This window comes from Euprymna scolopes, chromosome 6 (genome assembly GCF_053919585.1).
Source record: "Euprymna scolopes isolate OS-2025 chromosome 6, ASM5391958v1, whole genome shotgun sequence".
Classification (NCBI taxonomy): domain Eukaryota; kingdom Metazoa; phylum Mollusca; class Cephalopoda; order Sepiida; family Sepiolidae; genus Euprymna; species Euprymna scolopes.
Window position 1 is genome coordinate 17,873,010 of NC_136487.1, and position 24,573 is coordinate 17,897,582.

At 35.6% G+C, this 24,573-nt stretch overlaps 1 protein-coding gene across 1 annotated transcript; it reads left to right on the plus strand.

The window, feature by feature from the left end:
• The first annotated feature begins 4,274 nt into the window (after positions 1-4,274).
• Positions 4,275-24,300, plus strand: LOC145277551 (uncharacterized). Its single transcript, XM_080129023.1, has 3 exons — positions 4,275-4,412; positions 8,177-8,611; positions 23,029-24,300. Exons 2-3 carry the CDS (start codon positions 8,287-8,289, stop codon positions 23,697-23,699), a joined length of 996 nt encoding a protein of 331 aa, XP_079985149.1. The 5' UTR covers positions 4,275-4,412; positions 8,177-8,286; the 3' UTR covers positions 23,700-24,300.
• Positions 24,301-24,573: the final 273 nt, after the last annotated feature.

Consider the following 24,573-nt stretch of genomic DNA (forward strand, 5'->3'; position numbering starts at 1 on the left):
GTTGTAGCATTTATTTATTGTATGTTATTTTATTTATATGTTTCACTTATGTTGTATGTTTAATCAGCTTTAATATATTGTATGTTGTAGCATTTATTTATTGTATGTTATTTTATTTATTGTATGTTTTACTTATGGTGTATATTAATCAGTTTTAATATGTTGTATGTTGTATGTTATAGCATTTATTTATTGTATGTTATTTTATTTATTGTATGTTTTACTTATGATGTCTATCATAATAAATATTCGAAAATTCTTTTTTTTAGGCATTTATTAGTATAGACATCAAAGCGAAAAAGTGATTTAAAAAACAAATATATGATTTAAAAAATACGTACTTATGCACTTATGTTACTGTGCTGAAATATTAATAACGTTATTATTTAGAAAGCCATTCTTAACATGGGTAGGGAATGGGGTTTTGTAATTATTCTGTACTTCTATCGCTCCAGTAGATATCTCACTTCTGATGCAATTCTCTATCTATATAAAAGCCAAGTACGTCCAAGGATGGAGTACTGCTGCCATATCTGGTCAGGAGCTGCTAAAAACAGCCTATCCTGCCTTGACAGAGTACAAAATAGACTTCGTAGCCTAGTGGGGGATGCCCTTTTCTCTTCACTGCAACCTCTCTCCTGCAGAAGGGACGTTGTGAGCCTGTCTTTGTTTTATCGTTATTTCCATGGGAAGTTCTCATCTGAGCTCCAATCTCTTGTCCCCCCCTCTCGCCAATCTTTCATGAAAAACACCTATCTAGCTGAAACCACTGTCAGTAATTTTCCCCACTCTTTATCTGTGTCTAAATCAAAACGTAGATTCCATGAACAAAGCTTCTTTCTTAGAAGTGTACGCCTGGGGAACTCTCTTCTATTTGCCTGTTTCCCACCTGACTACAACTTGGATGTCTTCACGTTCAACATAAACAAGTACCTGATGAACCACCCTCTTAAGACACTTTATCAGATCTCCATTACAAGCAATATGATATCCCATTGATTACTGTACACACAATAACCCTTATCTTCAAGTGGCCTCCGGGCCTTGATAAGTGGTAACTTCCTTGTAAAAAAAACAAAACTTTCCATGACTAACCATTTCTCTATACAACCTACTAACGAAGATAACCAATAAAGCTGTTTTTAAATGTTAGACTGAGACTTCTCGACTTCTTATTTTACATTGGTGACCCCAACGTATGTTTGTATGTAATAGCTGATGAGTTAACATCCGGATGGGAGTTTTATTATTTTTATTCATAGATCTGTAGTGGGGGTCAGAAATTTAATTAATTTGCTTGCCCCAAACAAATAATTAAAAAAAAAAGGAATGACAATGAAACGAGCGACACCTTCTCCTGATTTAAATGCACTGTATTTATTTTTTAAACAACAATAATTTGGTAATTACACAAAGGTAAATAAATGAACAGAAAACGTTGTTTTCTTTGTGAAACGGTGAATGAGGTAATTAAATGTTTTCATGTAAAGAAGAAAACTGTTCTTTTTCTCAGTTACTTAGCGGAAAGATATACAAGGGTAAAAAGAGTCCATCAGGGTAACAAATCCATCTCCACGGGGAGGAATTAATTGTTGTGCATACGCGTGTTTAACGTCCAAACGCGGACGGGTCGACATTGATGTTTACGCCATGCTCGAAAGATCGACTGACTCGTTCGGGTGCAAAAATGCTCTTTTTATAGATCCAGACCGGCTCCAGAAGGGAACTGCTTCTGCTGATATCTTCGCTTTTCAAAATTTGTAAAAAAAGATTATTTTCTTAATCTTTTCATTGGCTGGTTGTGTCATGTGATGGTGCTTCCAACTACGTTCACCAAAAACGTGTTATTTTTACTTTCGTTGTTTTGAGCAAATGTGTGTGGGCGTATTTGAAGTTGTGCCGTTGCTGAGAGATTATGTTTTTTCTCTAAATGCGCGGGGAAAATTGCAATGAATAATGGTTCGTTATTTGCGCGCGAGGGTGTGTGTGTGTGACTGTACAGATCTCCACAGAATTAAATTAAGAAGAGTTGGTACGAAGTGTGAAGTTGATGAGTAGGAGTTCTGACAAATACTTTTTTTGCATTACAGTGAGTCATTGAAATGTTTCTTTTTTCCTTTCAGAGGCTGTTAAGCATACATTCTTGGGTGATTCGATGCGTCCGGTCTGAGAATTCTGGAGAAATCTGATTTGGCTGACCAGGTCAATATTCTTATAGGCTTGGTTAATTTGGCAGAGAATTTCTACTTTTTGAGGGCATAAAACGATTTTCATTTGTTGAAAATGTTTTGAGTCAATACATTCCTGTGAAAACCGACTTGCTTTTAGAAGTGAAAGGGAAAATGTATGGAAACAAACCGGAGAATGAAAGAGGGTAGCTGTTTGATGTATTTGCTTTTTAGTGTGTGTCCAAATCATGTTTCGATTCAGTCTCTACAAATTAAAGTTAGATTTTCAAGATTGTAAAAAGTAAATTAAAATTTAAGTTGCGGACAAAAGGAATACAATTAATGAACAATATTCGATTTTTATACGAAATCTGAGCGAATATCAAGCGAAACATTCCAGTTGTTCCTATTACTATAGGTGAGGGTGGGGCTTATGATAATGCAATTGTAAATTTTAAATTTAAATTGATTTTTGTTGGCTTTAAATAATTTTATCAATAAATAAACATAGGCACCGCCAAAACTGGGGGGGGGGCAGGTAAGTACCTTTTGACGGACCGTCTTTTTAAAAATCTACCAAAAATCAGGTAATTATCCAATCAATACGAAATTTTCAGCGATTAAGAGAAGAATGAACTTTATAACAGTGTACTTATTTTTCATGAACGATATTAATATATATATATTTTTTTTTTTTTTGCTTACACCCCCCCCCTCTTTGTTTTGAGGGGGTTCCAAATATGCTTAAAATAATCATCTGAAACTGAACAAAGCATATTGTGTTGTTGTAAGGGACGGGATTATAGATTAAAAAAAAAAAAAAAAAAAAAAAAAAACTTGTTTGCATACCTTATTTTGATATCTGAATATCAGAACTTCGGTTGTGCTTAATTATCCCGCTTTTGAGTTTTGAAGTGTGAAATTCGGTGAATATGTTAAGTAAAATAATTTAAGTTAAGCAAAACAAAAACAATTTTTTTTTTTTTTAATATTTATACGAAAAAAGCCATTTTAAAATCTTTGATAAATAAATTTCTTTTTAGCGAGCCAAATAATGCATGACCGTTATTAAACAGAGCATGCTTTGAAGAATCGATACAAAAAAAAAAAAAAAAAAAAAAAATTCGATAAATATTGTGCCCTTTCTGTTAAAAATATCATTATTTTTTCGATCCAGTTTGGAAACGTTTGCCGCCTTTCGACTACGGTGGACCAAACGCGTTGAAATAATTTTTTTTATTCTGCTTTAAATTGCCCCCCTTCCCATTTTGGAGAGCCTGGCCCCCACACACACATACACATTAAAAGCCAAACTCATACAAATGGTCACCCATCTGGTACTGGCCAGCGCAGCCTTAGCGTTAATAATACATTGAAATTTTCGTCACTGAAAAATAAGGGTTTTTTTTTTTTTCGCTTTTTGGTCTTCCGTAGTTTGCCTTTTTAAGTACAAATGTAAACAGAGTAATCAAATCGACTCGAAGTAACTGGTTGCAGTGGTAAGTGGAATTATTTGAAATCCAGGTGCTTATATTATATTTTTGCATATTCTCATAGAAAATCACCCTAAATCTTAGTTAGACAAGAAATAAACAAATTAATTCTTTCAAAAACTTTTCTTTTTTTTTTCTTTTTTTAACTATTTATATACGTTTTTTGTGCAAAACAAAAACCGCCAATTGTTAACTTTTGTGGAAAATTTAACATTTAAAATTTAATTAAAAATAGAAAAAGTTTTACATTATTCTGTTTTCTATATGATAAAATTCAGGGTTTTATCTTTCTGGAAAAAAAAGTTACTTAGAAATAATGGATTTTAATAAATGTAATTTAATTTTAAAACAACAACTTGATTTTTCGGCCATTTTTGGCGGTGCCTAAATAAACACATTGACTTCATCTAAACTACGGATACTCATCGGCATTACTAAAAACGCAATATTTATTTTTCTAGTTAATACTATCGATCATTAATTAAACAGATTTATATGCAATGATTTCTATTTAATAATAAAATAAATATATTTTTTATCGATTTGTAAAGGATACCTAATTTGATGTAGTTATTGTATATAGATTAATACTACTTAAAGGCACCCGTAGTTTAAGCTCTTCGTGGCTTATTAACAGTCGCCATTTTTTTTTCTACATTTCAGACGACTTAAAGATCCGAACAAAAATTCCCCACCTTTTTTTTTTTTTTAAATTTGAGGACATTTTTTCTTAAACAAACTACACTTTCTGGTAAGTTGAGCTTTTGACTAAGATTATTTATTTTGGTATTTTTATTTATCTATTGAGGTTACGAATGGGTTCGCCGTTTCTTTTTTCTCTCTATCAACTATGTCAGTTAATTCAAAGATTCCCCTCTTTTGTTTATTGTTGAAATTAAACGATTTGATAAAAATGGATAATTTTGTTTAGTAAAATCAGTTAATACTTTTTTTTTAATATTCGACAAATTTTGTATTTTTTGTATTTAAAAACAGAATTGCTTAAGTTTTCACGTATTTGTTTTGTAATTTTTCAAAACATGGTTTTATTTTTATTTTAGATTTTTTTTTTCTAATTAATGAAAAAAGTACGAAATTCAAAATTGTTTTTATTATTTTGAATTAAAGTATAAATTGTTACAATTGTAAAGAAAAAAGTTGGTCGATTGTTTTGCAAACGTATTTATTTTTGTTTTCAGAATATTGTCGGTGTTTTTTTTAGTACTTTTGATTCTTTGATACAACAGAGACACGTGCGAGAATTTTTGTTTTATAGAAATCGCTCCACAAGGAGCTAAAAACATAAAATACTACTTTAAAGTCAAAGCTAGCAAACAATAAATGTTAGTTGGATAGAAAACAGCAATTCTTCCTCCTTTGTCAGAAACATCGCTCATGGTATGTGATAACTAAAAGATATAATAAGGGAAGCGAGAGTTACTTTCGATTTAGAAGACACGTAAACCATAATACTTGACTTTTGTTCTTTTTAAAAAATCATTATCATTCGCCAGTTTAAAGTCTTCAAAATCATTTTCGAAGGGCCACGATAGTAAACAAGTTATCTATGTTTTTTGTTGTTGTTTTTTTTTTCTTTATTTATGAGCGTAATTTATTTGGAAGACTTTGAACTGTTGATTAAAAAAATAATTCCTGCGCTTTTTTATTCACTTGCTTTCCAATGCAGCAAAATTAGGCACAAGGTTAGTTTATAGTGGATAATCCAAGCATGATCTAACATAGATCGCGATCCAACAACACTGAATACATCAGATGATTGTAAAAGTTGCTTAGATCAGCCCAGTTAGGTATTTCCACGTAGGGGCACGACCGACAATAAACCAACCCTTCATTCCAAAAGGAGGAGATGATACATGGGAGGATAGTATTCTAAAATTAAACAGTACGGGTTTGTTTTACTGTACACATAGATTCGAAAACGTTGTCAAAAAACAAATATATAACAAATAAATGTTATCGAAGGCAAGATAAGTTACTTTTCTACCCAACTGGATAATTTTTTAGTGTTTTTATTTAATGTAACATGTTTATTCCCCTGAATAGAAATCTAGACATGCGCAGTCAGAACATTGACCCCGGTATAATAGTCAACAACCACTCAACCCCTCTTTCTTCCCTTTTGCCTTGGTTCGTCAACCAGACAAGTTCGCGTCCACAGCTCTTGGCTTGAAGACTTTTCCACATGGACGATTGCTATCATGCACGTGTGGCTTTGCTGAGGCCAACACTCTCTCTCTCTTTCCCTTTCTACATGCGGGACTGCCATTTCTCGTTCTTCTATTTCATTCCAGTCTTTTCCACGCGTGTAGTCGTCAACGACTGAATGAACACTTGTTCCACCTAAACCCTTTATTTTCTGTCGAAAATAAATGACATGTTTATTTTATCCAGCAATTGAGTTTTGTTTCCTTCTTTCCATTCGTTTCATTATTTTCTTTTGTAGCGAGTTAGGATATTAATATCCTGGCCCACAATAAGCCAACTCGAAACCAAAAAAGAGAAGAATAAATAATACAATAAGTTTTTAGTGTTTTAACTTATTTTAAAGCGTTTTCTTTTTAAGTTTGAAACACCAGCAGTGCCGAGTTGCTAAGTTAGAACGATAGCAAAATAACGGACATATGGCTGTCATCTCTGGAGTTTCGATAACAAAAATAAAAAAAAAATAAAAATACTTTTTTTTTTTTTTTTTTTTACTCACATTCTCTCCTAACAAGACATGTCGCTATTGGGACGTTAGTGACTATTATTTGGGACCATGCCTAAGAAAGAATTCCAAAGTCTAGCTGTTTGAGGGAAGAAAGTATTAGAATATAAAGCTTTTTGACATTTAGGAACCTCAAAAGTGAAACGTGTATGATTTTGTTGCTAAGCGGGTTTGTCAGGGATATGTATGCCGAGGGGGCACAAGTACAATGAGTTCATCAGACTACATTCCATTAAAATATTTGTAAAACAGGCAGAGAAATGCAACATTGCGGCAATGGGACGGGGGGTTGAGCTTAGTTGACAAAGTGCGACCTATTAGATTAAAAACTATTTTTTGGGCCCTATCCAAGATGGAGAGGCTAGTGATAGATGAACCAGCCCAGATGTGGCAACAGTATTCCATGCATTGGCAAATGGTGGCCTTGTAGAGGTACAGGATATTCTTAGGTGTGAGTAGTCTTCTAGATTGATATAGGGAACCCACCTTTTTTGTAGCCGCCATTGCAATGTCCTCAGTGTATTTGTTCGGTTCATATTGTCTGTGAATGTTAAGCTGAGAAGTTTGAAAGAAGAATTCTCAGATAGGGTTCTATTTGTCATAGGTATTGGTGGTTGGAGAGGCGTCTTGTAATTTGATACTGATATAAATCCACCCAATAGTTGTCACGGTGACAGCTATTGGGTAGATTTTTATCAGTCTCCACATCTGCAAAGACCCATTGCATAACTGATAAAGTGCTAATAATCAGTTCAAAATGCAATTTTTTGGAAATTTAAGGTTCAATCCTTAGTGCAGGCAATACTAATTATGAATTACTTAAGATTTCTACCCAATCATGGCTGACAGAATGAGAGCAATCTATATCAGTGGATTAAATAAAGGATTCTGTTTGAAATTCTGTGCAGATTCTCGAGTTCAACAAGATACACCAGAAGGAGGAGGATGACGATGAAGTCACATTATTGAAACATTGTAAGGGTAATATCTAAGACGAGAACGTTAATCTGAACAATCAAAATAATCCATCCTCATCTCAAAAATTTTGAAACATCCAAAACAGTTTGTAATCTCCCCATTATTTCACCCCTAATGTAGCTCTCGCTAGATGTCCTATCTTTAATGTTACCTAGCACCTTCTCTCCTCTTCTGATGAGAAGCACTAGGTTTCAAAATATCTAGGTCTAAAGAGCTTACTTATCGTACACCTTTAATTGATGTAATCTCCCTATTGAATTGATGATTAAATTTATATGTATTAGTATATATATATATGAAATAAAAATTCACAACAGGCCTTTTCACCGATGCTGTAAGTTGCACCACAACTTCAATATATTCTCTTGACTGCCAAGCAGACTCATTCTCTTCCATGATTCGTCTTTTTTAGCACAGCCACTCCTCTCATATGCAAATTATGACGGGCATGCATAGAAGCATCAAAGAACGGTGTGTCCCTTTGAGGAATGTATTCGCCTAAGAGCGATACAAGGACGACGCTAGAGTCATTCGTCAATGACTTTATAGGTCATTCTGAGTCTGTCAATGTTATTGTTCGAGTTTGTATTTGCATTACTGGTCGAGTCTGTTGACGTTATTGTTCGAATTGATATTGGCATTACTAATCAAGTCAATGTTCATGTTTGTTGCTGTTGAGTATTTGTTGGCAGTCATTTTGATTCAAGAGTTTTATTGTTTTTTTTTGTTTTTTTTTACACAAATTAATGCCTTTATGTTTTTAAACCACACAGTTGCAATTCCAAATAATCATTTTTTTTTTTGTTCAGGTATAAAATTGAAATTCATCTACTTGCATTTTTAAAAGTGACACACGGTTGCGATGAGGGAAAAGGTGTAACCTGGTTTGAAAGAGAATCTGATCCAAACAAGTCCAGCTATGCCGTACAGATGTGAACACTGTGACAAGACCTTTAAAACTCGCTCCCGACTTGAATGCCATAAACGCAAACATACCAAGCCATATGAGTGCAAGATCTGCGGAAAAGCATTTCATATCCAATCACAACTGCTGATACACATGCGGTACCATACGGATGAAAAACCTCACGAATGTGAACAATGCAACAAACGGTCCAGCATCCTGTCAGCATTGTCAGCACATCGGCGGAGTCGCGGAGGGGAGAAGCCACATCAATGCGATATCTGTTCCAAGTGTTTTGCCAACAAATATTATCTACGAGCACATCGCAGATTTCACACAGGTGAGAGAAAATTGATTTGCAAAATTTTCTGCAATATCAAGCTTCATATTTTTTTTTCTTGAGTTTAGTCAAGCATCATCATATTCGGTTTAATGCCTGTTTACATGGTATATGTGTGTTTTTGTTTGTTTATTTATTTTTTTGATTGAATTTAGTAATTCACTCCTGTTCATCTGTTCGTTTGTTTACATTTAATTAATTGGATTTTTGGAAATTTTGCACAAACATTAATCATGGTGAAAGTAAATTTTTCACTCGTGGAGGGAGAGCCTGCATGCTCAGCTTGTTTTACTCATATTCAGTTCAAATAAGACACATTGCTACTGAGATGTAAGGGGCTACTATGAATTAGAGACTATGCCCACGGGGCCACTCTTAGTAGGTATAAGAATTAAGTAAAGCGGGATATTGTATCCTTCCGGCTTGTAGTGAGCTCAATGCAAAATACAAATTTCTGCGCCCATGTTTACCCTATTTATAGAAATCAGCGGAGTCACTTTGGTTGGTTCCTTGTCCAGGAGAGATCACTCTGGATGCCTTTTACTGTCAATGACAGATAACTCTTATACCTATACATGCCCCTCCCCCTCATGACCACAAGATAAATTGTTGTGGTCATTTTCACACGCAGTAAAAAATTTGTGTGACTTTCCATGCATTGTGGTAATAAATTCTTTGGTTCTCTACTTTTCCAACATGAAGGTTTTCCTAACGGAAGAGGACTGACTGTGAACATATTCTTGTGTGGTAGCATTAACTTCCATATCTTCATGCTTGCTGGGTGACTCTGTGTTGATATGCCGTTCAGCCTCCATTGCTTCCTCAGGAAGTTGTTCCTGTGGGGGATCAGGGTTTATAGACAGGTTCGAAGTTCTTGATGTGACATAATGTGGGCCATCCACAACTGGGTATATTTTACAGAGAAACCAACAGTTGCGCAATGTTACTCTATTGCTCCCATCTACTCGCACTCTGTACTGTCGGTTCCCCTGTGTCTCTACGACCGACGTGAGTAGTTACCACCCTGATTCTGGATTGGACACAATCTGCTACTTGCAGTTCCCAGAGCAGACAACAATGCTGGTTGTAGAACTGTTTGTTCCGCATATGCCTCTTGGCCATTGCCACCTCTTTCCATTGTTTCCTTGTTTGGTATTTATCCCATAAGATAGGAAGGTGTTTTTTAATGACCCAACCATAGAGCATTACGGCTGGCCATATTAAGGTCTTGAACAGGAGTGTTTTGATGGGTTAGTAATGCCCGGGCAGCTCGATCATGGCATAGACATCCATAACTGTTTGTGTTGTCGGCTAGTATGTGCTTTGTGGTTTTAACAACTAAATCTGCATAATAGGCTGATGAGGTACGTTTCCATATACCCCAGTTCCTCAAAAAGGAGTTGTACTCCTGGGACTCAAATGGTGGTTCACCATCCGAAGAAATTTATTCCGGTGCACCGTAAGTCAGAACCAAGTTCTCAAAATATCACATATCGTTTTGGCCCTTCCCAACGTCATTAGAGCATCTACAGCCCATCCAGTATATCGACCCATATACACCATAAAGTTTCTACCTTGTATATTGACAAAATCGACCATCACTTGTTGGAATGGAAATTCCAGGTCCGCTGGGGACTTTAAGGATTCTCTCGGCTGAGATGTTGCAAGTGTGGCACTGGGATCTGGTTTGTTTGATGTTAGTATCTAAACCTGGCCAGAATACCATTCACACCTTGATGTGCAGAGTGAAGGAATTCTAATATCTCTGCGCAAAGTTGTTGCGGTATCAGGATTTAGTTGATTTTGACAATAACCTTTTCCAGGCAGTATAACTCTTCATGCATAGGCCAGAAGACTCGAACATGACTGAGGGAAGCCATTTTGAATTTGACCTCTCAAGGTCCTGCAGTCTTCATCTGTGGTTGCTGCAGCCACAATCCTTTCCCATGTGACAGCTTTCATTTTGGAGTCATACTTGTACATTTATGTGGAAGCGGCTTTAACTGCAGTGTCAATCGTTTGGTCCTGGTCTTTTGGTGGGGTACCTGCTAGGTATCGAGATACACAAACTGAGGCTAAATTGAGTTTTCCAGGGTGATGCTTTATCTGGAATTTGTACATCAGTGTTTTTTCCTTGAAATTTAACAAGCAGGGGTTTTTGATATTCTCCAAGGCTTGGTTTAAAAATATCTTTATTAGTGGTAAGTGATCCACTGTTATCAGTAAGTCTGAGCATCCAAGTATAAACATCTGGCACAATTCTAGCCCATAGACCAGGATTAAAGCTTCTCCTTTCACCGGTGCATATCGTGATTCTGCATGATTTGTAAAACGGGATCCAGCCAAAATGAGGTTCAAGTGACCATTCCTACAACTTGTGTTCAATTTACCCTCACATTTACAGTGTTTCTAAAATAGGAAATACGATATCCCTGTCTTACTATAGTCTGTCACAAGTCCTGTTACTCTGTTCATTTCGAACATTTGGATACCTTTCTCAATCCTTTTCACTATCACTCTCTTCGATTTATGGAATATGTGCTCCAGTGATTTGTCCCAATAGAACTTCCTGTTCTTTGTCTTTAATAACTCTCAGAAGGCAGCCATAACTTCTGCTTATGTGAAGGCATATGACACCTGGTTCACGAATCCAAACCAGAATCTAATCAAAGTAATATTTGTCGGGGTAGGGAAGTTAAAGATGACTTCTGTCATTCTTTGTGTGTTTAATCCCATTCACAGTAACTAGAAACCCTGCAAATTCTACCTCCATCTCCGACAAGTGAAATTTTATTTGTAAGGGTTTACCTTTCATTGTTTGTGGTGTTTGATGTAGGCATGTGTTGAACGTACTTGAGTTGAAGTGTTCCTTTAGCCATTGTTTCAATTCCTGTTTTTAGTTTCTGTTGGCTTGAATGGGATCGTCTCTTGTTTCTTTGGGACCAGTGTTTTGCGCAGGCATCCACAAGAGGCTGTTTCCTTTGTTCTTGCAAAGCTGTTCTGTGACAACAATGTTGGGAAATCAAAAGGCAAAAGATGCAGATCCTTTAATGCTGTTTGCGACAAATGGAAACCGGATGTGTTGTCTGATACATATACCGCTTGTCATGTTTCTTATAAACAAAAAACAAAACTATCTTGATGTGTAGCCAGTTATGCCTCTTATCCAGTGAGTGGTTGGAATCAGGTACTCATCTGGGTACCCAAGGAGTCTTTGAATATCGGGCCCGACCGAACAAGTCTGGGTCCCTGTATCTGCAAACACTTGGATGGAATCGGTGAGTGCATTTATGGGATTCTTTGGCACCCGTTCGAAGGTCACATGACTCTTGGCCATCATAGTTATCTCTGCTGTAACTGAAGGGGGTAGTTCTGAGGCAAACACCTGAAATTGTTTCCCATCCCACTCAAGGTTCGTCGACTGTCTCTTATGTCTGCAAGCAAAAAATTTATCTGAGGTACCATTCGTAAACATAAATATCCTGGGCCCAACTCTCTTCCTGATTTACATTAATGATCTTCCAAATCACATCCTTACATCATTCGTAGACATTTATGCTGATGACACTACTATCTATGGTAGCACATCTAAGACCATAAACGACCAAGTTCTCTCTGATTCTCTCTCCTCTGACCTTGAGCATGTACATTAAATCTGGTGGCAAGGGTGCTGGAAAAATTGTGGGATCCTTCTATCGATTCAGTAGATATCTCACTGCTAATGCAATTCTCTATCTATATAAGAGCCAAGTATGTCCAAGGATGGAGTACTGTTGCCACATTTATGCAGGAGCTGCTAGAAAGGACTTGTCCTGCCTTGATAAGAATTCAAAATAGACTTCGTAGCCTCATAGGAGATGTCCTTTTCTCTTCTCTGCAACCTCTATCTCACAGAAGAGATGTTGCAAGTTTGTCTCTGCTTTATCGTTATTTTCATGGCAAGTGCTCAACTGAGCTTCAATCTATGGTCCCCTCTCACCAAACTTTCACAAGAAACACTCGTCTAGTTGAAAACACTATCGATAATTCCCCCCACTCTTTATCTCTGCTTAAAGCTAAACGTAGATTCCATGAAAAAAGCTTTCTTAGAACTGCACGTCTGTGGAACTGTCTTCCGTTCTCCTGCTTTCCAGCTGACTGTAATCTGATTTTCTTCAAGTCCAACATAAACAAGTTCTTGATAAGCTGTTCCACTTAACAAATTTACCGAATTTCTATTATTAACAATTACTATATTGTTCAATTGGCTACTGTACATTCTTAACCCTTATTCTCGAGTCATCTCTGGGCCTTGATAAGTGGCGATGCCTATGTAACAAAAAAAATATATATATATAAATGACTTCCTACTTCTTGAAACTTTGCTTGTAGCTTTCATTCTAGACTCCTTAAATTTACGGCATACCTTTCTTAGGATCCCCACTGCCTCACAAAAATGGCACTTGAGTCCAACTGCTGGATCATCTTTTCGATTCATTGATCCTCCTGGGTGTGACATTTTCCCCACAACCATTGCAACATTTAGTATATCGTGGAGTTAAAGAAACCTTTGTCTCCTGGTTGTGCTGTTCTTGGTTTGACCTTTGTACACCAGATAGCGCCAGAGGGTGTGTGGCATCGTTAAAATAGGGAGTTGACTTGTCTGTTGCCTCAAGGTAGACCAACTGTGAGACCGTGAAGCATTTCTTTCCTCCGTTCAATGTTTTCTTTCTGCAACTCAACGAATTGCTTTAATAAAACATGTTTTCTTGCTCCATAGTATTTTGACAGTAAATATATCCAATGTCCAATGCTGTTGGACAAGTTTTCAAAATCTGTTTGTAGCGCCATGTAAGAGTTAAGTAGAGGGGGATATTGTATCCTTCAGGCTCATGCTGACCTCAATACAAAATACAAATGGCTGTGCCCATGTTTATCATATTTATAGAAATCAGGGGAGGTCACTTTGATTCCTTCTTATCCAGGGGAGATCACTCTGGTTGCCTCCTACCGTCAGGGGCAGATAACTCTTATACAGTAGGGAGTTGAGCAGCGAGATATCTGTTCACATTATAGTTAAATTTTTGCATGTTAGTACATTTGGGGAAGTAGGTTACAGAGAGGGAATTCTATATCTAGCAATTTGAAGAAAGAAACTATAAGAAATTTAGGCTTTCTAGTGACTAGAGTGAAGGAGTGAGATTTTGTTGCTTGTCAGGTTAGTTGGACGTATTTTTGTTGAGGGGTCACCAGTACTGCAAGTTTGTTGGAGCACATACCATTAAAATACTTGTAAAACAGGCACAGGGATGCAAGATTGCAGTAATAGAACAGGGGTTGGAATTTGGTTAACAGTTTGAGATCTATTTGCGTGGAGACTCAATCTGTTTTCCAAGTGTTTTGGCAGCAAATGTTACTGACAAACATAGACTTTATACAGACGAGAGAGAATAATGATAATTGAGTGCTAGTGTATAAAAGGGATCCCAAATTTCTGGTATCATATAATATAGGTTATGTGATATAAAATGACTGGTGTGACATAGTCCCCTCTTTTTTGATTCATGCAGTTTCAATCACCCCCACCCCCACCAAAAGATCCAATTTTTTATTTTAGAAACAAAACAATATTTCCGTTTTTCTGTGTTTTTAATTGTTTACTTTTATCTTTTGCAACTTGTGATTTTCTTGATTTTTAAAGTCGAACAGAAATGAACTAAAAAAAAAGTTGAAAAAAAAAAAAACAGTTCAAAGAATCTTAACAGGTTTTTAAAAATTTCCGTTTTCAAGAAACAATGAAACAAATTAAATAAACACATCAAATGATCTTAAAACTTTATTCTATCATTTTTCTTTGGCAAATAAAATATATTTCGCTTGTAAGTATATCGAATTTTCTTTATCAACAATGGAAAATTACTTTTAATAAAAGAAATACAGTTTGTTTAATTCTGCACACATTTTGTCACTGGGGTTTCATATGACCAAAAATACAATATGTAGTGGCAGCTTTAAATCTTAAAAAACAAAAAAAAAACTTCCATATTTTATGAAAATGTGTCTTTCTATTATGTGAAGGACATCTCCAATAGTGTGTGTCACTTTTTATTTTTAACAGTTTCTCTTTTGTTATTTCTCTTCAACGAAAAAACACAGCAATTTTTCTTCTAAGTATATATTTTTTCCTTACAAAGGCTTTCACATTGTCGTGCATTTCACAAATCTTTTATCCATGTATCACAACAGTTATTCTGTCACATGAACCCTTATATTTAAGCTCCTCTTTGACTTGAGAAGTGATTGTACAAATCTCAAAATATTTTTAACTTAGATGTGGAAAACAGTGTGGCGGACGAAAGATCCCATAATTACATGAGTACTTATGAGCAAGATTAGTTTTTATTTTTTTTACATAGGCATCACCACTTATCAAGGCTCAGGGGTCACTCGAGGATAAGGGTTAAAGAGTGTACAGTAGAAATTGGATAATATAGTAATTGTCAGTAATGAAACTTCAGTAAATTTTTTTAACTTAAGGGGAATGGCTTATCAAGAACTTGTTTACATTAAACTTGAAGACAACCATATTGTAGTCAGCTGGAAAGCAGAAAAATGGAAGACAGTTCCACAGGCGTGCAGTTCTAAGAAAGAAGCTTTGTTCATGGAATCTACGTTTAGATTTAGACACAGATAAAGAGTGGGGGGAATTATCGATAGTGTTTTCAACTAGACAAGTGTTTCTTGTGAAAGTTTGGTGAGAGGGGACCATAGATTGAAGCTAAGTTGAGCACTTGCCATGAAAATAACCATAAAGCAAAGAAAAACTCGCTACATCCCTTCTGTGAGATAGAGATTGCAGGGAAGAAAAACGGACATCTTCTATGAGATTACGAAGTCTATTTTGAACTCTATCAAGGCAGGACAAGTCCTTTCTAGCAGCTCCTGCCCAGATGTGGCAATAGTACTCCATCCTTGGATGAACTTGGCTCTTATATAGATAGAGAATTGCATCAGCAGTGAGATATCTGCTGGATCGATAGAAGAATCCCACCATTTTTCCAGCGGCTTTGACAATTGATTTGATGTACGTGTTCCATTTAAGATCAGGAGTAAAGGTCAAGCCCAGAAGCTTGTCAAAGCATGAAGTCTCCCCAAGACGAGAGCCATTCATTTCAATTGATGCCAGATGGGGATCAGAGCATTGATGATGTAAAGATAGAAGCTTGGTTTTAGATGCATTAAAAGTAACCAGCCACTCCTTTTCCCATTATACCACGTGCTCAAGATCAGAGGAAAGAGAATCGGAGGAAATTTGCTCATTTACGGTCTTAGATGTGCTACCATAGATAGTAGTGTTATCAGCATAAATGTCTATGAATGATGTAAGGATGTGATTTGGAAGATCATTAATGTAAATCAGGAAGAGAGTTTGGCCCAGGATGGAACCCTGAGGGACTCCAGCATTAATACTGTGAGCTTCTGATTTCTGCCCATCAACTACTACTCTTATGAACCTATTAGAGAGAAATGATTTGATAATTGAGAAGACATTTCCAGCTATACCATAGCTGGAGATCTCGTGAAGTAAACCTTTATGCCATACCCTATGAAAGGCCTTTGATATATCAAGAGCAATTGCCCTAGAAAGGTTGCCTTCGTCGAGAGATTCGATATAACTGTAAGCACATCTGCTTTAGATCTAGCAGAACGAAAACCATATTGAGTGTCACTAAGAAAGTTATTTTTACTGAGATGATTGATTACTTCTCTGTTTAACACAGATTCCAGCAACTTACTCATGGCGCACAGGAGACTTACTGGCCTGTACTGAGAGGGAGATGACCGATCACCTGAGTTCTTAAATACAGTGTAAACTGATGAGAATTTCCAGGGTGATGGGAAGCAATTTTCCTTGAGACAACGTTTAAACAGTTTTGTAAGTATGAGCGCTAGTTGTGGTTGAAGTTTTTTGAGTACTATAATTGGAATACCATCAGGGCCGGTTGCTTTACTGGAATCAAGGTTTTTGATTAGCTTGGCAACATAACGTATAGATATATGTATATCACATAGCATGTTTTCTGATACAGGAGGAAATATTGGGGGTTGGTGACCTTGGTCGCAAAGGTTAGAATTAGCTGCAAAGTTCTTGGCAAAGAGATTGGCTTTGTCTGATGCTGACGAGATTACCTTAGGTCCATTGATGATAGTTGGAATAGAGCACATATTTCTGTTCAGGATTCTGTTTGCTATTTGCCAAAACTGGTAGGAACCAAGCGGCTGCTCAGCTACTTTGGACTTGACAGACTGAGCATAAAACCCTCTTGCATTTTTTATTACTTTTTTACAATGGTTGCTGGTATTTCTGAAAGCAGCTTTAGTCTCAGTACATCTATTACATTTGAAGCAATTGAGAAGTGTTTTCTGTGTGCAATGGCAGCAGCACATTCTGGAGAGAACCACGACTGGCTGCTAGGTTTTCGCTGGAACTTTTTCGAGGGTATAAAACGGTCAATACCTACAATTAACCATTCCGTCAGGTCTGATACTATAGAGGACACATCCTTTTTAAACATTGAACCAGAGGTAGATCTGATATAAATGTACGGAAGCTATCCCAATCAGCCATAGAGTATCAATATACTGTACGATGGAGAGATACGTCTGAAGACTTTTTACATTTCATTTTTATTTTAATTGATACAACAGAGTGGTCGGAAGATCCAAGTGGAGACAGAATGGAAACTGAACATAGTTCAGGGCAAGTTGTGAGAAAAAGGTCTAGGAAACTTGTATACTGGCTGTCAAAGTCGGGCACACGGGTGGATTCGTGAACAATCTGAGTGATTGCATAAGCAATGGATAAATTGTGACAGAACCTCCCCTCATCATCGGTCTTGTTTGAGTGACTTAACATTGTGAACATTGAAGTCTCCACATACGTGAATGTTAGCTGAAGGATAAGCAGATAGGACATGTTCAATTTTTTCAGATATGCTTTTAAAGATATTAACTCCGCTGTTGGGGGGGGGGGCGATAGAGAGCAAATATAAATGCAATAGTGTGAGAAAGTGTAACCCGAAAGCACATAAGTTAGGATCTTCCCTGGAGATGTCTCTACCACATGGAAAGCCATCTTTAATATAGGCACATATTCCATGCCCATGGCGATCTTGGGGGTCAGATTTAGAAGTTAAGTTAGAGTATCCTTTAATTACAAACTCATCTAGGGAAATAGTCTGTACAATGCCAGTTTCATTTAGGAATAATAGGTCTGATTTAGTCTCCTGTAATTGTGTTTCAACATCTAGAAGGTTAGAGCATAGACCCCTGATGTTGGAGAAGGAGACATGGTAGTGGGGATCTACATTGGAAGTTGAAGATCCGGGTTTAATCGTGTATTTTTTCTTGAAACTTTTCATGATGGAGTTTTGGGATTTGTGGACTAGGTCGACAAACTTGCTTAGAGCAGAACAGAGAGGGAAAGTAAGAGAGAAAAAGAAATGAAGAATTTTTTTTTTTTGTAGCACATGATTAGGTAAAGCCGTAACAATTACCCATTAATATGGCATCGAGAGGCCCCACCAGAAGCTACTGCATGGTCCAGAATCCATTCATCAAATGGCAATACAGCAGCTCCAGTACTTTGCACCTGCTGATAGGACAGCCTCCTTAGTGTTTAATCCAAGGTTCGGGTTCCTGACTATCAGGCGGATAACGTCAGCCCAGATAAAACATTTATCTCCAGCACCCTTACTAGTGACATGGCTATTAGGATAGACATAGAAACAGAAAATTTCTGACATCTCTGGTGACTGTTCACGCAAAATATTGCCAACCTAGAATACAGCTTTTTCTTCTCCCTTTGCCAGAAAAATCACTCATTAAAAATGAGGACTGAGGGACAAATAAAGTGAAGCGAGAGTAACTGGAGCTGCCAATAATGCATCCACAATGCATTCTCTACTCTCCATTAAAAAAAAAATGAATAAAAAAATATTAAGTACTGTACTTAATAAAAGTCCAACTGACGTGTTTAAGGGAAAGTACAGAAATAGATACCCCTCTCACTAACTGAAAATAAATTGAATTATCGTAACTATTTCTGTTGTAAAAAAAAAAAAATAACTTGCTAGATATCAGGACATCTGTGGACGAGAACATCTATTATGAATAAAACAAATCAAACAAATGAAAAACTTGAATAAAAATGTAAATATTAACATTTGCAGTTAAAAATGACATTAAATAGTACAACACTGCGAAAGTCTTCCGTCTATTCTGCAAATTATTAAAGACGCGTCACTTTAAATATGTTCAGCGTTCTAAACATTTAACAAATAAACCGTCAGAACGTGATTCTTGTTCCAAGAGTTTTATTAGTAACGTTTAAGGCAACAAGAAATGGGCTACCTTTTTTGAACTGTGCGGTCTTTCAATGACCACCCGTAACCAATAGATCTGATTGTTTTTTAATTTTAGAAATAAAACAATAGTGTTTAATGTAAAATGATTCCCTATTTTAGGCCATTCTAGCGTTTTAGGACAGTTAACCATTTTTGACAGTTAACCATTTTTTTTTTTTCTGTGGGAGATAAATTCTGTAAAAAATTTTTTAAAGCTGATTAAGAGGGTTTTTGGTGAGGCTTGTCACTCTGACTTTGGGTTTATGATAAGGCTAAGGGGAATTATGTGTGAGCATTCTGAAGACTTGACAGAAACGAAACAAAAACAATTTTAGAATTTAGAGTGGAGGGTTTCACATAAATTTAATGTAAAATAATTCACCATTTTGAGACTATTCTAGTGTTTTAGGACAGTTGACCAATTTATTATTTTTATAGGAGATAAATCATGTTTTGTTTTTTTAAGAGAGGATCTGTTTGTTTGTATGTTTATTTTTTTAGGCACTTATATGTAGCTTACAGAGGAATTTTGTTTAGTGAGGAGCTTGCCACTCAGACTACGTGTTGTTGTTGTTGTTGTTAGGGCTAAAGAAAATTTTAGGAGGAGGCTTGCCACTTGTACCTAAGGTTAAAGGTAGGATTAAGGAAAAAAAAATTTTAAAAAGGGCGTTTGATACTCAAATTTACAGTTAGTGGTTCATAATTAATGGTTTTTGAAAATGTTACGGTTTAGATTTTGAAAATCAAATATTTAAACTTGCATAAATGAGAGTGTAAAGCTTTACAAGAATTAAGACAAATAGACATATAAGACAAGTGACATCACTCTAACAGAAAATGTGATGTTTGGAACAAGTATCAAGTACTTTTTTGGACATCTATTTAAATATAAAAAAACTCTTTTGCTCAAGCTGACAAATCATTCACAAATTTTGGATGAATTTGATTTTTATTTTCAATTCATGTCTTTTTTCTACAGAGTGACACATTATTTCAGTTTTAAACTTTCCAGTTTAAGACGTTTTTTATTTCTTAACTTCATTAGAAACTGAGCACCATCTACAAATATTTAAAGACTGATTTTTTTTTATAATCTTGTAGATTAGTGTTCATTTGATAAAAATCCACTTGAAAAATTGTAAAAAAAAAAATAAATAAAAAAAAATCATATCTCATTTTTGGTTGTTCAAAGCAAAACACTGTTTAATTCACTATTAACAATTAATGCAATGAATAAAAGTGCATGAAAGTTATATATTTAGAAAGCTTATTTTCTTGTCATTCAACTGTATAAATATTTAAAAAATTTGACCAGAAATATGTGAGAAATTGCAAGTTGAACAAAGTTCATAATGCTAAACTGGTTGGGATTGCTTTAATTATATATTCTGATAACAAAATAGCTCTAATTAAACATGTAAGAATGGATTTTATTTTCATATTTTCAATTAAAAAGAAATTCATTCTGGAATAAGTCAACAAAAAAAAACGTTGGTTGTTTACAGCCGTGCTGTTGCTGCTACTACTACTACTACTACTACTACTACAGTTTTTCATCCAAACTCAAATAGAAACGATTTTTTTCTGGGTATCATTATTTTAGATTGCTAGCTATCACAATAGAAAACAATATACAATTATATTTTTAATGGATAAAGATTTATTTACTTAACAGTGGGTGCCTGAAGAAAATTTTTTTCAAAATTTTCAATGCTTGTCATGTTGAAATCATTTTTTTAACACGACAAAAAGATGAGTGATCAAAAGTATTTAAGACACCTCAAACTATTAAAAGTGATGTCTCTTCTGATTAGTTTCCAAATTTCATGATAAAATTCTTAATACAAATGCAGTATGAGCATTTACAAATGGGGGAGGGGGGATCTTTATAAAACCTTACCAAAAACGCTGTTTTATGATGTTCACATTTTTTATCACTTTATTTGCTAAAAATTCTTAAACTATATAATGTACATTATTATCTATTAATTCATTTAAAAGTGTATTCATATCCAAACAAAATGATGGTATTTTGAGGACTTAAATAGTAACCTTATAATTTAGAAAGCCATTCTTAATATAGGGAGAGGAGGGTATTTTTGTAAACTATTCTGTACTTTCACTTAGCAATTTATTAAATAAGAGACTGACATACAGAATACGGACTGTGCTAAAATAATGTTATTGTTTAGAAAGCCATTCTTAATATGGAGAGGGCATGTTTTTTAATTAATCTGTACTTTCACCTAACAATTTAATAAATAAAAAACTGATATACGGGATATGGACCATATTGAAATAATAACGTAAATATTTAGAAAGTCATTCTTAATATGGGGGAGACGAAGGTATTTTTTAAAACTATTCTGTACTTTCACCTAACAATTTATTACATAAGAAACTGACATACGGAATACGGACCATGTTGAAATATTTACATATTTATTTGGAAAATCTCAGTCCTATTCTAGAAATTATATAATTTTGTTTCAAATTATAGTGTCTGTGGTGGTTGTGGTGGGAAATGAAACACAGTAAGGATGAATTTTCTGTTGAAGCAAGCGTTACCTAATCACTAATCAAGACAATGTATTTATTTGGAAATTCTAATGATTCGTCTTCTACCAGTGAATTCATTTTTCTGAAAATTATGATGGCCTTGGTGGGAAGAGAAATTAGTTCATATATGTTGTACAATACCTGTCGAGAATGTTAAATTGTTTCATATATATATTTACATCACCCATCAGAGGGTAAGAAAATTATTTAATATATGTGTTGTACATTATCCGTTGTAGGAATTGTAAGATTATTTAATATTTGTGCTGTTACTTACATGTACTAGGCAAGTTAAAATAATTTCATACATAATTTGTGTAATTCACATCCTAGGTTAGGTAAAATATTCTTTTGCTTCAGATAGCAAATGATATATAGACATTAAAAAAAAATCCTCTCTCCTAAGAATAGCAGATATGTTCAAAATCCACTTCATTTTTCTCTTTGTTTTATATTGTCCTGAGCAATGCTGGGTGGGCCTGCTAGTTAATAATAAACAAAATATTTTATAACCCAGCTGTGTGTGCTTTATTTTGTTGCTAAGTGTATACATCGAGACAGTGAAAAAAGTTGATTTTAGAAATTATATAGACAGAAAAACACATTGGACGACTAGCCACAGTGAATACTGGCTCATACATAGCAACAATATTCCATGAACAAATGGTAGCTTTGTAGAGATATAGGATACTGTGAGATGTGACTACTTTTCTAGTGCGGTGAAGGAAGCCAACCTCAAATTCATAAACATGCTATTTTGACGAGTTGTAATGTTTTTCTCTGTTTCTCTCACAGGTGGGAAGCTTCATTAGTGTGATCAATGTGAGAAGGGTTTTTGCATCCGTAGCAATTTTCTACTTTAGCAGCAACGCATGCATTCCAAGGTTTTGAAGCCAGTTTTGAACCCTAACCCAGACTGGATAGGACGTGCTAAGCAGCTCCTGCCCAGATGTGGTAACAGTGCTCTAGTTTAGGGCGTACCTGGCTCTTATACAGATAGAGGATTACATCAGCTGTGAGATACCTGCTGGAGTGGTAGTGATCCAAGCATTTTTCCAGTGATCTTGGCAATAGACTTGATGTATGTGTTCCATTTCTGATCAGGAGTGAATGTCAGTTCCAGAATCTTGCCCAAGTCAAGAGCTATTCATTTCAATTGAAGTATGATGGATGTCAGAGCGATTATGATGAAAGGAGAGAAGCTTGGTTTCCAATGCATTAAAATTAACCAGCCACCTTTTCCCCCCCCCCATTGCACCACATGCTCAAGATCAGAAAAGAGAGAATCAGAAAGATCTTGGTCATTACTAGCTTTTGAAGTGTTGCTATAGATTGTGGTGCCATCTGCGTAAATATCTATGAATGTGATACTGCCAAATGTGAGTACTTTTCTAGTGCGATGAAGGAAACCGACCCCAAATTCATAAACATGCAATTTTAACAACTTATAATGTTTTTCTGTTTCTCTCGCAGGTGAGAGGCCTCATCAGTGTGACCAGTGTGAGAAGGCGTTTTTCATCCGCAGCAATCTACGCGATCATCAACAACGCATGCATTCTGGTGAGAAGCCATTTATGTGTGACATTTGTGAAAAGGCGTTTAGTACGCGTAGCAATCAGGCGAAGCATCGGCGCATCCACCTTGGTGAAAAGTCGTACATTTGCACATATTGCGATAAGGCTTTCCTTGACAACTCCCAGCTACAGAAGCACACCCTTTCACACCTCAAGAAGGAGACTCACAAGTGCAAATACTGCAAGGAGACGTTCGAGGATTTAGATGCGTGGAGTGTTCACCTGAAAGAGCATCGTGCGAAAAAGCCCTTCAAATGTTTCCATTGCGAAGAGGCATTCAGCACAAAGAGCGAACTCAACACACATTACCAAATCCACATCTCCGATAAGCCTTTTGCTTGTGACATGTGCACGAATGCATTTCCTACTCGGCATGCACTGACTTTACACAGGCGGAAACACAAGGCTCTGTATTCATGCAAATACTGTGATGAAACTTTTACGGTTAGTGCCGACTGGAGCACACATATCCAAGAGCATCTTGCTCAGAAACCCTTTAAGTGTGAATTTTGTACTGAAGCTTTTTCATCAAGTTATGACCTGATGAAGCACAGACGGATCCCTCATTGATTTACAATATGGGATTTATACTCAGGGATCCAATGTACACACACATACGTTTAGCTTAATTATTCTAAAACTTTTTTATATTACATCATCCATTATAAAATCTTTACTTTGTACTTTCTGGCAACATCACCATGGCAACTTGCAGCACAGAATATGTCGATGACTTGAAGACTGCCAGTGTTGATAAATTCAAAACACGGCATTGTAATCAAACGGACAAAATAAAATTGGAAGAAAAAGAAATGTTAATCAAGAAAAAATAGTATGGTTTTAAATACTGGTGACGTAACGTATGAAGTATTTGGTTAAATTCTGTTTTAAATTATACTCTTCTGAAGGTTGAAAGTTCAATCCTCAGTGTGGGCAATATTCAGAATACAATTGTGAATTACTTGGGACTTCGACCCCGATCTTGGCTGACAGAACTAGAGTACACTACTCTCATATATTAAATAAAGGATTCTGTGCATAATTCCATGCAGATTCACAAGTTTGACAAGATATACCTGAAGAAAGCAAGAGATTACATCGACCGAAACATGAAAATAACAATCAAGTTGAGAACAGTAGTCTGAAGACTCCGAATAAGATGAGAAAAAAAGTAAAAATAAATTTAATCGTATGAAAGAATTTTTTTCGAAAAACAGTATATGTTTTTTTTTTTTTCAATTAAAAAATAATTTTGTGGCAAAAACATGAAAACAACTGTGAAAGAAAACAATTATTTTTCAGTTTCTAGAAACTTTGATTTTTTTTTCTGGTTTTAAATTAATTGAAATTTGTTTGACAGCTAATTGCTGATTGGCTAATCGCATCAGCATCTTCCAGATGCTTCTGTAACCATGTCAGAAGGTGCTGATGTGATGTTGTTAGA